This window comes from Thunnus maccoyii, chromosome 22 (assembly GCF_910596095.1).
Source record: "Thunnus maccoyii chromosome 22, fThuMac1.1, whole genome shotgun sequence".
Classification (NCBI taxonomy): Eukaryota; Metazoa; Chordata; class Actinopteri; order Scombriformes; family Scombridae; genus Thunnus; species Thunnus maccoyii.
This window is the reverse complement of record NC_056554.1, coordinates 4,798,717-4,811,817: the sequence shown is the minus strand read 5'-3', so window position 1 is coordinate 4,811,817 and position 13,101 is coordinate 4,798,717. Positions and strand designations below refer to the sequence as shown.

General features: G+C 40.6%; 1 protein-coding gene across 4 annotated transcripts in view; it reads left to right on the top strand.

Moving 5' to 3' along the window:
• nrxn2b (neurexin 2b) overlaps window positions 1-13,101 on the top strand; it is a 716,836-nt gene that overhangs the window by 352,089 nt on the left and 351,646 nt on the right. For all 4 annotated transcript variants that reach the window (XM_042400576.1, XM_042400577.1, XM_042400578.1 and 1 more), the window contains 3 exons: window positions 59-497; window positions 2,003-2,386; window positions 5,243-5,446. In XM_042400576.1, coding sequence (XP_042256510.1) covers window positions 59-497; window positions 2,003-2,386; window positions 5,243-5,446 — 1,027 coding nt within the window. The remainder of the gene's footprint in view (window positions 1-58; window positions 498-2,002; window positions 2,387-5,242; window positions 5,447-13,101) is intronic.

Below are 13,101 nucleotides of genomic sequence, written 5' to 3'. Positions count from 1 at the left end.
GTACATGAAGAACAGAATTATAACTTGGTAAACACTTGCTCTGTTCTCTGCTCTCCAGGTGGTGTACAAGAACAACGACTTTAAGCTGGAGCTGTCACGGCTGGCCATCGAGCGTGATCCTAAAATCACCCTGAATGGTGACCTTGTGTTCCGCTGCGAAGACGTGGCCGCCCTAGACCCTGTCACCTTTGAGACCGCTGAGTCCTACATCTCCCTGCCCAAGTGGAACACCAAGAAGACAGGGTCCATCTCTTTCGACTTCCGCACCACAGAGCCCAGCGGCCTCCTACTGTTCAGCCACGGCCGCCCTCAGGGGCCCAAAGAACAGAAACCTGGGAGGGAGCTGAAGACAGATTATTTTGCCATGGAGCTGCTGGACGGTTATTTGTACCTGCTGATTGATATGGGCTCTGGAAAAACAAAGCTGAAGGCCAGCAACAAAAAGGTCAATGACGGAGAATGGTGTCATGTAGATTTCCAGAGGGAAGGGAGAAAAGGTGAGGAGTGCTTTAAACTCTGGTAATTTTGAGACTGACATCTGTTCAATAAGTTTACTGAGCATGTGACATATTCTTATTGCAGTATTGTTGTAGTAGTTATTCACATTCACCACCCACATCTTTGAAGCCAATCCAGATGTTCTTATTTTCACATTAAGAGGCAGATTCATGTCAGTGAGATATTTGCTACTTTTGATTGCTCTTTTTACTTTGTAAGATTCAACGTCTTCACAGTTAGCAGTATGTCAGAAAATTATAAGATTATATAGACTATTTACTGACCTATATTAAAAAAGGAGATACTTTCATTATATAAGGATAAAACCAGTGTAATTTTACCTGGCAGTCATAATGAAAGAAAGAAAAAAAAGTGAAATCATACTGTGCTATCAACTTTACCTCACATTTAATGTGAATTTCATCCAGCCCACTGTCTAGCCTTTTGTCGTGTCAACAAGAATATCTTTTGTCTGTTTTTTTCTGCACACTACTGAAAATACAAAGTAGCAAGAAAAAAACTCTTCACAAAACACGACACCACCAGACAGCACCGACTATTCTTTGCAGCTTTACAATTGCTTTTCAAATTGCTGGCTACTGTAGCTGGCTCTTCAGCATTTTACAAACCACAAATGTGTCCTTGGTTTAAACATGCACTTATTCTTAATCTATTAATATTTCTTTATTGAATTTCATTGTGTTTTGTAGCTTCTTTAGGCAACAGATTGGAGGTGTTCATTGGATAATGGTAACTTAGTGTCACAGAAAAAGGAGACTGAATTGACCCCTAAAACAGTCTAGCTCCCCATGCTAATCCAAGCATGCCAAAGCCAAAGCTAAGAAAAGGTTACACATACTATTAATAACACATGTAGTGTTATTTATTATTGTGAGATTATTTTTCATACCTGTGTGTTGGCTAGTGATATCTCTGCCTGCATGTGGGCGTAAACAGGAGCATCTGCATGCTTGAGAGTGTGGTGTCTGATGAACGATCTGTAGGTGGGCAAGCACCTTGGATATTATATCTCCCTCTAATGGCGTGTTATAATGAGGAAGAGTGTGAACAAGTGTGTGTGTGTGTGTGTGTGCGTGTGTGCGCTCACTGCTACTCCTGCTGTAATTGGCTTTTAATAGAAAATTAAGACGGAGTCGTTAATCACGGAAAGAGAGAGGGCCTTTTGTTTCACTCGCTCCCTGCTGCATTCTGCTTCCCTTCTCCTCCATTTAGCCTATTACAGACACATTAGACACACACACTCTCCCTCTCTCTCTCTGCTGTCATCTATTCTCCCTGTCTCATGTCCATCCCTCTGTCTGTGTCCTGTGCCCCCCCAACCATTCACTCACTCACCTCCATGACCACACACATCAATCATTAACACTGTCCCTTTGACATGCACAGGTACATATGAGCCAAGTTTTATGTTATTTATTTTAATAACAATTATGATATCAGCCAGTTCATATTGCACTTTCTTGTTTCTGTTTCTGTCTTTTAGGATCTATCTCAGTCAACAGCCGCAGCATGCCCTTCAGCTCCCCAGAGGGCAGTGAGATCCTTGACCTGGACAGTGATATGTACCTTGGTGGGCTGCCTGAGTCAAAGTCGGACCTCATTCTGCCACCTGAGGTTTGGACGGCGCTACTTAACTACGGCTATGTGGGCTGTGTCCGTGACCTCTTCATAGACGGCAAAAGCCGTGATGTCCGCCGTCTGGCTGAGATCCAGAGTGCGCTGGGCGTCAGCAGTTTCTGCACCCGTGAGCTGCAGAAACGGTGCAGCAGTGCCCCCTGTGGCAATGCAGGTCTATGCAAAGAGGGCTGGAACCGCTACATATGTGATTGCACCGGCACCGGATACCTGGGCACCAACTGTGAGATAGGTAAGGAGGGTGGTGGTGGAGGAAAGGGGTGTCTGTATGTCTGTCTGTTTTATACACCCCTGCATGCATAGTTTGCAATATTGGGTATACACAAATCAGAAAGCCATTGTGTCGTCCAAACCAAGGTACACGAAACGACACAGTAACCTTTCTTACAGTGAAGTAAAAAGGAAATTCAAAAAATTGAGTCACTATACACTACAATATTTATAAAATGTGCAAAGGGGATCACAGATGGTCCCAACATGACACAATGTAATGTCTCTAAATCTTTGTTGCTTTGTTGTACAAGTGATGCACAATTCAGCAAATGAACCAGAGCAAGAAAACAAGTGTAGAATGAACATTTGAAAACATTTGACAATGTGTTGCTTTGTGTTTGACACAGCCAAGCAGCTGCTGTATAGTAGGAGCAAAAGCTCCACAGGGAGCTATGTATGAACCAAATGCCACCCGAGGGTGGGTGGCACTGGGGCCCTCCAGTTGGGAGGGGGGAGTCGAGGCTAAATAACTGAAAGGCTGGCAGCAGTGTGGCAGAGCAGCCAGGCCTACTGCTGCCATCTGTGGCAGTCACGCAAACCCAGGTGGCGCATACGCCATCACGATGCGAGGTGAGCCAGGCAAATAGGACCACGTACGTCTGATTCATCCCAATTAGCTGCAGGCGCCTCACTTCATGGTTTGTCTTTGCACATCCGTGGGGGTGAGTGAGCCATGACAGTATGGGATTTTGAAGGAGAAGGAGGGTAATGAGGGAAGGCGAGATTGGATTCAAATCAGGACAGTGGAGGTAGAGGATGAAATGTCTTTATTTTTGAAGGGTGATATTTTAACAGTTTTGTCTTTGGGTGCTCAGATGACAAGTGTGGTTTTAGCGATGCTCTTCTGCCATCTAGTGGAGCTTTGTGTTACTGCAGAGTTATGGTAGAGGGCAGTTTTGTATTAACCAGCAACACATTTCTCTATGTCAGTAGACTGAGTGGATAGATTAACAGTGTGTGGACAATCAACGATATTGATTGGAGGAAAAACTCAGAGGATATTACATGATCCCTCCAAGCCACATAAAATTAAAATCATTGATGATGTTTTGAGCAGGCATTAGGGTGATAATGAATATTTTTTGTTCACTGTGGATTGTTGTGATTGATTGTTAAAATAATGCTGTATTGAGAATGTATCACATTTATATGTAAGTGGGGTCTTTGTCAAAGAAGCCAGTACCTGTTTGTCCACCCATCGCATGGTTTTTCTACATCTTTTAGCATCATGTTTTTTGTCTGCCCTCTAAAACCTAAATGTTGGAAGTACCATGTGACAGTGACTCTTGTTAGCCTGTGGTGACACATATCGACCCGAGCTGCAAAATAAGAGCAGTCCTCAGGGAACTGTCACTCTGCACAGCAGTGTATTTATGGCATGGCTGATTCTAGAGAGTGTAACCATGGTTGTGTCTAGTGTAAATAAGGATGTCTCGGAAACCAGCTGCACTTTTGTTTTTTGTCATTTGTCTAAGCCTGAAGTGAGCCTGACATTGGATTCATTGATATTTTTTGTGGTTTTCTGCCTTTTGTTATATTGAATGTTTTCTTTTTGCGTGCTTAATTGTCATCCGATGATAACAGATAATAGGGACATAAAAGGCCCTGAGCAAATTCTTTACACAGTCAAACATGAACTTGACACAAATTTAGATATTATTATATTTATTGAGAAAAAGAAATGGTAGCTAACATAAAGGTGTATCTGGCATCACTTGCTACTAAACTTTCAAACCCACCGACTGATATTATCCTTTGATCAGTGATACATTTTCAGTCATCAGACCAACATGACTTTGATCATTGTTTCTTACTGAGTGTTCCCTTGATCCTATTCTATAGATGCAACACTCAGATACATCTGTTTTCACAAATGAATTTTGTGTTAGTTCTGTATCAGTTTTGAAATGATAGTAGTTAAGTAAATACCACAAAAAATCAAAAAGGGCAAAAGTATATGACAGGTATGTAGTGGAAAATTGCTTGATCACTCAATAAACACACAAAGAGATCATTGTTAGGTTATGAAATAATGTTATCAAATAATACAACCAGAGATACAACAGTACTCAGCCAGTCCTTTAAATACTATTGTACAGAATTTGAAACATCTCTTTTCTAACTTTACATGTCAGTAAACAACCCTCAGATAGAAGTCAAGAGTTCAACTAACCCAGGAACAGTCTTTCCTCACAACCATATATGACAGCACACAAGCATGCACCAAGTAGCATCACAAAGTAACATTGCTACCATATTAAATTAAGAACAAACAACACTGTCCTCTAAAGGCTTATCAGATTGACACATAGAAATCTACATAACTATGATTTATCTTACCACTGGCTCAAACAAAAGTACAACAGAATAAACTAACTGTTAAAAGACTCAACTGTCTCATTTTACACAGCAAAGAACCAAGTTTAGAATAGACACAGCATAAAGGAATTTGGAACAGGTGTAGAACACAAACTAACATTAAACTGAACTTAAGAACGCTATTTGTAACATGTATGATTTATACAAGAAATACATCAAATGATAACCTACTATTCAGTTGTCTCTCACAGGTACCACACCTTTTAAGAAAGCAAGTTGACATGATGATGAAACATTAAAAATCCATCTGTAGTGTTTGGTGAAACCATGTTAAATATATAAAATATTTAAATCTGTTTCAATCTTATTTAGATTGACATTGAATTTGACAAATGTTTACAGTATACTTGACTATCAAATGTTGTCTGTACACCTCTGTCCTGTGTTGTGTGACTCACTTTGTCACTCTCATGTCCTCTCCTTCACCCCTATCCAGAGGCAACGGTGCTGAGTTATGACGGCAGCATGTACCTGAAAATCATCATGCCGGTCACCATGCACACGGAGGCGGAGGATGTGGCTCTGCGTTTCATGTCTCAGCGGGCTTATGGCCTGCTTATGGCCACCACCTCCAAGGAGTCAGCGGACACCCTGCGACTGGAGCTGGACGGAGGCCGTGTCAAGCTCACAGTGAACCTTGGTAGGCCACCGTGATTCATTGTGGATGTTCCTGCTAACCATTCCCCTACCATCCCATCCCCTTTGCTCTGTATTTTAGCACTGCATACCGCTGAACTTAGAGTGATAGTTTGACATTTTGAATTTTACAGCATTATTTTTTCCACTCTCAGAAAGTTTGTGGGAGGGGAAGGGCTTCATGATTTGTCCCTCAGTTTCTTCAGGTTTGTTACATGTGATATAGCAAGGTTTATGCAGTACAGTAAGCTAACAAGCTAGCCTTGATACTGTTTGGATGCCAACAGTGCTCAAAGGCTATTTATTTTAGAAAACTGAGTTACAAATACAGGAACTTCTCCCCCACTTACTCATAAAGTCCCTGCCGCAGTAAAATAACACTAAAATTCAAAATGTAAAGGTATCATTTCTCCATCTGTGGGGAGCCACCCTGCAGTCATTTCTGTCCCATACCCTTTGACCCCTTGACCAACCCTATCCACTCTTCATTCATCCTCTTCTTTTTGTTCCCTGTGAAGCCCCATAGTACCTCCTCCCGTTAAAAAGCTCCATCTCTAACAGAATCACTGGCCCAACCCTGAGCCTTAACCCGTGAACCTGTCTCTAAAAGCTTCAAGGTGGTCTTGTTCCTATCTCGTTCTTCCTCACGGCCCTGCTCTTCTCCCTTTTAATGGAGTTTGCTGAGGGGCTGTTTGGCTCCACTTCTGCCTAGCAGCGGTGCTTAGAGAGATCCAGATCATAAGTAATTACAGATGTGTTCAAACAAGAGGGGGATGTAAAGAGGTCTGTAAGGCAATTTTTGTGGGGAGAAGTTCAGTGAAATTATATGACGAGAAGGGTTTGTAAGATGGTGTTCTTAGAAGGGGCAAATGCAATCCCTCTAATAACTGACTGCAGAAATGCAGACCTTTTGACTTATGAAAATTTAATTTCAATGAATATTAGTGCTCTGGGCAGATGTGTATGACCTTCCAGCTTCAGATACTTCTAGTCTGTGCTGATCCTTTGAAGGAACAGACTCTCCGCACTGAGCAGGGGAGGAGCAGGACAGAGGTGCACCCCGGAATATGGGAATTTAAGCCACCATAGAGACAGGAAGGGGGGCTGTGGGATAAACGAAGGTGGCCGTTCCTCTCTCTTTTTCTCTTTCCCTCTCTCTCTCTCTTTCTTCCTTCTGTCACTCATGAACTCACCCACCTGGCCAAGACTCAGACGATGGAACTTTTCATCCCTTCAATGGCCTGTATGTCTGCGGCCCTCGGATCAAACAGTCAGAGAGACCAGCTCACAGCTGTAGTGGTCCCAAGTTGCACACACACTCACGGTACACAGGGCCACAGCTACAGCTCTTCTCAGGATTTTCATAGCTCTTGCAAGGAAATTAATTAATAACTAAAGTGAAACACATCTCATAATCAGCAGGGAATCCTCAATATCTGTTAAGACTTTCTCTCCAAACTTTAATCCTTGTTAAGATAATTAAATCCCTGCTAATTAATCACTAGGAAAGGCTATAATTGGACAGAATTAGTCCTAATGCTATTTATTAGTGGTAGATGATGATCCTAACCTTTCTAATGTGGAATGTGTCAGCTGAAGCTAAGTCCCTTATTTAGACACTGTCAACTAACACATTTATTTGTATATTATTTGTATTATTTGTATTCCCATGCAAATAGTTTTACACCATAAGACATTGTATTTGATGATCACTGAAAGGCATTCATGTCCTGTTGGGACTTTTGCTTCTCTGAGCTAGGGACAACTTTTCCATTTTCAAAAAGTATGGCTTCTGCTCCCAGAATCATTCACTTCAATAAACATCACTACTCACCAGCACGTGTGGCCCATAGATACATTTAACATAACAGTATTTGTATTACCCACACCTCTCTACACAGTGATGCTGGTCCCTGGCTGTTTGTGTCCACTATTCTGTAGCGGTTGACAGCTCGAGACCACAACCCAACCACACTGCCACATGCACACATAGTTCACAGCCACAAAATGGCAGAATAGCAACAAATTCATTTCACCCTGAGATTCTGTAGGGAAAATAATTTGATACTTTAACAAATTCTGTCAGAGGTCTCTGTTTCTTTATTCCCTCTCAGACAGGGTCAAAGATCAGGGTAAGCCACTCAACAGGTTCCAGTTTTTATTCCAGGACATTCAACCAGGGCGGATGTTTACTGACAATCCTGTCTTTCAGTTGAAGGACAAAGCTTTTTAACCAACACTCCACCATCCTGCCCAACCTCCATATGACAGCACAGTTTGTAAAATGATAACACTTTGTGTTTTTGTTGCACCACTTGTAGCAAATAGTACACAGCAGGGTCTTATTTCATGTGGTTTGTGTGCACCAGGCATGAGGTGGCTGGGATGTGCAGATCACCCTTTCTTGTCATTTACACTGTTGGGTTTCTTATGCCCAAAGTGCTGCAGAAGGCAAGTGCATCTCTCAAATTGCCAGGAAGGAGGGCTAAAGTTAAAGGTGCAAGACATTGCATCTGCTCTTGTGACGGCACAGCAGATGCAGAAAAAAGGATATTTGTACACAGTGTGTACTGTTTCACATTATTTATTTCCAATCCTTGTCAAGAAAGCAGCCACCTGAAGTTATTTAGGCCATCTAATTCTGACTAAAACATTTTGTGCAGTTGAAATTATTAGGCTCTATCTGGCATGTTAAATGAAGTTAATCATATATTTATGATGTTTGAACTGTTGTATTCATTATACACTCTTTGATTTACGAAGAAAAAAAAAACAAACTTTTGACATTAAATATTGAAAACGATGAAAAGTGCATAAAGGTTTTGCCAGATGGTATGTTAAATCTTTGATGCTCACTATTTCAGAACTGCACTCCACCCAGATAGAACCTTATAATTGCAAGTACACAATTAGCATTTTGATATTGTCTCTTTTTTATGTAATCATATGCCAACAATAGAGCACTTTCTGTAGTTTAATACCTTAAATATGGAAGTGTCATCGCTTTGTTGACATTGCATAATGCTCCCCTACTGTATGGATCCCGTGGTGCAATTCTTGCCTTCTGCTGAGCTTTGGGAATATTGGGGGTGGAAGGAGGGATGGATGGATGATGGGATTGATGGAGTAAAAGGGTGATGCTGACTCAGAGCCTGTCCCCGGATGGTGGCCCCAGAGCAATTCTTGGTTGTCTGCAGAATGTACCTTGAAGGATGTAAAATGTCTTTTTTCTCTTTTATCCTCTCTCTTCTTTCTTTCTGTCTCTTTCTTTCTCTTTCTTTCTCCTTTTCTTTTTATTTGATCTCACCATCTCGCTCTCTCTCCCGCCAGATTGTATCAGGATAGACTGTAGCCTCAGTAAGTGGTTCTATCCATTTTTCTGACTAAAATGTATCTGTGTATCTTATCTGAATTCTGTGCAGTAGCCCTTTTCTGCTTTCTTCTGACTTCATGAAGAGGGACATCTCTCTTATTACCCACATCTTCAGTCCCTACCATATTTTTTGCCTGTGAATAAATCAGTTGAATTTCTTTTTTTCAATTACACACCTTTTTCTCTCATTACTATTTTTCATTTGTGTCTTTCTTACTGCCTCATTTGTATGTCCCTCTCCACCTCTTTTGCCAATACATGATCTAAGTTGTATTTTTCCTTCTTTCCATAAGTTCTGTCATTTTAATTTCCCCTTTTCTGTCACAAATTTAATTATTGTTTCACTTGCATAATTATCTGGATTTTTCATCCCGCAATCCCTCTTGCTTGCCTACCACACTCTGCTATGAAATTATTTAATTGCCTCTCCCCTGCTTATTACCCGTTTTATTCATTTTCCTGTCAACCTTCTCCAAAAATGCATTCAGAAAAGGGCAACTTGACACTCCCCTGTTGGATGTTCCTATTTTCTATTATGCAGCGCTGAGCCTCGGCTCCACTCGGCTGCACACGCAGGTGTTGCTTGTTTTCTATGTGGGACAAACTGTAGTTCTGGCCCCCAGAAAGCTAATTGCTTATCCACTGAGAGACAGCACCACCTGGTGCGTGCTTGTTTTTGGAGCAAGCTAATGTTTTCCTGCCCCATGCTGACAGAATGATAGCAAACTGTTATTTCTATCATGGCCACTGACAATTGAACAACTAGACTACAGGTAAGTGCTGCCAGCCATGGTGACAAAAATGGAGAAAACCTGATGTTTGCCATAATGTTTGTGTCTTTGTGTGTATGTTCCTCATGTTTAATGATGTCTTTGTTAGGGTAGAAAGGTGGGGGCTTGACTTTGTTCAACCTCTAACAGTCACCGAAGGGGCAGCGTCACAAGGGGCTTTTTCATTTGCTGCCTTAGAAAAAAGTGTGTTTAGAGAAATTGGCTGAGTATATTGCTCCTCATTGCAGTCAGAAAGATCAGGTGTGGGCAAGGATTAGGGTTTACATTTGAGATTAAGTAAAAAAAATAGGATATCGTCAGATTCTTATTGTGTTAGTGGTGATGGTTAAAGAAATAATTTTAGTCAGTTGAAGCCACCATGTAAAGTAATAGTAGTATAGTATGTACAGTATGTGTACCTCAGTTGCTGATGATCATCTGTATACTTCTACTGTATGTGGTTCACGTCTCTGCACTTAAAATACATTTGAACATTCTTTATGTCAGACTTTATGGAGTGCAATTCAAAAACTTCAAAAGCCTCTGCCAGGCATGGAAGTGGCCTCAGTATGACGAATTACACCCCTCGTTATGTGTGGAGCCACTGACATGACGCACATTCAAATAATGCATAGAAGATTGCTATTCCCCTGTTTGACCACTAGATGTCGCACAATCATTGGGAATATTGTGTGCTTTCCCTGCAGTAGGGAGGAGTTTGTGACTGAAGCTGTTTTTTTCTTTTCTTTTTTTTTTTTTTTTTTTTTATCACCACAGGTCTCTAAACCATTTCTCTGACTGGCTAGTTGGAAATGACTTGGTCTCTGCATTATTTCAAATCTTATATGGTAGTTGAGGTCTCAATAGATTTGTATGTTTTAATGTGAGAAATGTTGTGCAGATAGAGTTTTTCCACAGAATCTACCAGGCTTTCTTCATAAAACTACCACTATTTTTGATCATTGTTTTTTTTTTTTTTTTTTAATTTAGCACTTGTATTTAAATATTGATGTGGTTATTTACTGATGCTGCTCAAGCAATAATCTGTCGCAGTCTTGGAACATTGTGTTTTATTGGTTTTGCACAGAATATTTTATTTAACTTTTATATTTTTTGGTTGACTGAGCACCCTTGTACAGCACTGTCCTGCTTCAGTCACACAAAACACTATATAAAAATGCCAAAATATGACTGTGTGAGTGTATAAAAGAGGGGAAGAAATTGAATGTGTGTGAGAGAGAGACCAGAAGAACGTGAGAGACAGAGCAAACCAGGGCAGAGGTACAGACAACAATTTATTCAATGCCATGACATCTCCCAGTCGATTCCTCCTCCAGAGCCCTACAGTAACTAAAGCCTTGAATTCCAGTAAGAAAATCAGGGTGCCAAAGTCTCTCTGCTGGCTGGTCTATCTAGATAGTTTTTCTTGTTCACATTTATTTCAGCTTTAATGGCAATACATAATTAACAGAACAAAACCTTAGCAGGGTGAGCAGCACTACTAATGTTTCATTAAATACAGTAGAGAGAGATTTATGGATTCTGACTGCACTCATTGATTGAAAAGACCAGAGAGTACTGGAATAAAATATTAAATACTATATATCCCCGATTTCTATAATAGAGGAGGAATAAAAATGTAATGTCTTGAGCTACTGTCCTCGAGCAAAAGTGGCTTTCATGTATACAAGGTGACTGCTATGAAGATTAATAATAAAAGATAATTTTTTCTGGGGCAAAAGGGCAAATGCAGATACAATATATCTGCAACAGAGTAGCTGCATTTTCCATCTATTTTCTATCTTTTTTTTAAACAAGGAATTATTCAATTAGTGATAAAATACACAGAAATAGGTAACTGTTTAAATACAACGTGTTACATAACGTGCATTTCAACAAAAGGGACATGGGGTTATGTAGGGTACATATGTGTGAGTGTGTGTGTGTCATCTTGATTTTCTTCTCATCTCCTGTTGCTTCATTTTCAGACAAACAGTGATCTTGCCCACCGTAACTTCCACATCACATCACTGTATCATAACTTGCAAACATAAACCAATGAAAAACAATGGGAGTAATCAGAAGAAGAGGAATATGTTTAATTCGGTTGCATTTTGGGATACTAATGGACGCCCAGCAAGCTCTGCTGAATGATTAGCATACAGATTGCGATAGCACACAAATATCATAGTCATACAAAACTGTTTCTCCTTTACTTTTCTCTGTTGTGGTGTTACTACTACTACTGCTATAACTACAGTCTTTCAACTGTTGACCCTTTTCACCTTTTTATTTCTGGACTTTGAAGTGCTTTGTGAGGCTTAGGAAGTGAAGGTTCAGCCTTGTGTTTTTATTGCAGAACATTGTGACCCTGCTTTCCCACCTTAATGCAAGTGGATATGATATGGAGCAGAACTGTAGCCCTCAGCTCCAGTCAGGTCAGAGTGTCAGGCTGATGAAATCTGTTTGGAAGGTGGCCTTTCAGCAGCCAGCAGCACCTTCTTAGCGCAAGATGAGATGAGATTTGGCGTGACATATGGCCAGCATGTGGGGTGCAAGCACTCCGTCTGCTAATATCATGCCCTTTGGCCTATACACCTGCAGGTCCTCACTCCAGAACACACACAGGCACACAGTGTGGCAGTGTGTAAAGAAGACAGTTAATTTAATTGATTATGGTTCAGCATTCAAAAATCTCTAAAAGCAAAACTTAAAATTTAAGTTTTGATTTAAAAAATCACAACGTTTCAATTAATTGGCGTAAGTGTCGTCTAGATGAGTGGAGACATGTTCTGTGAAAGTGGCCAGATAAACTCTCATTTTTTGTTATCTGACAGTAACAGATGCAACCAGACAATAAAGAGCCAGGCAGTTGGCAGTGTAGCTCCTATGTGTTGATCAATGGCCAACATTTTACTGAAGACTGATAGTTACTGTATCTGGCTTGGTCACAATGCCATCATTGTGCTCTGTGTAAAGGCAAGCTCGACTACTCAGTTTCTGGGGGTTCCTTTGAACTGATTTTTATTTATCTTCACATGGCAACTAAGTGGTTATGGTTAAGAAAAAGGCAAAGATTAACTACAAGTCTGTGAAGGGATAGGAACTCTGGAGTCCCCCATGGAAATTATGATCCCTTACATGCCCATTCACCACCCTGACCTCCACACCCTTACTTTCTGCTGCTGCAGGGGCAATTATTTAATAGCCATGCCTTGGAGACATGGTTTTAGGCCTATACTTCATTTTCCCAGTCAGATTTTTGTCATGAGTCAATGTGGTCTGAAAATCCACTGAGTTTTTTTGTATTTGTGTTTTTGTCTGATCAAACCACACCCACAAAGTCCTGATAAAGCAGATTAGCTGAGTTTTTGAGAGTTAAGCTCCTAATGAATAATAACTTGAGATGTTTTTATTGGGAACATAATATTAAGTTAAAAGATATACTTAATATTTGAAACCAAGTTTTCAGGGGCTTTAATATGGAAATTAATGTAGTCTCAGACCTCTATAGCT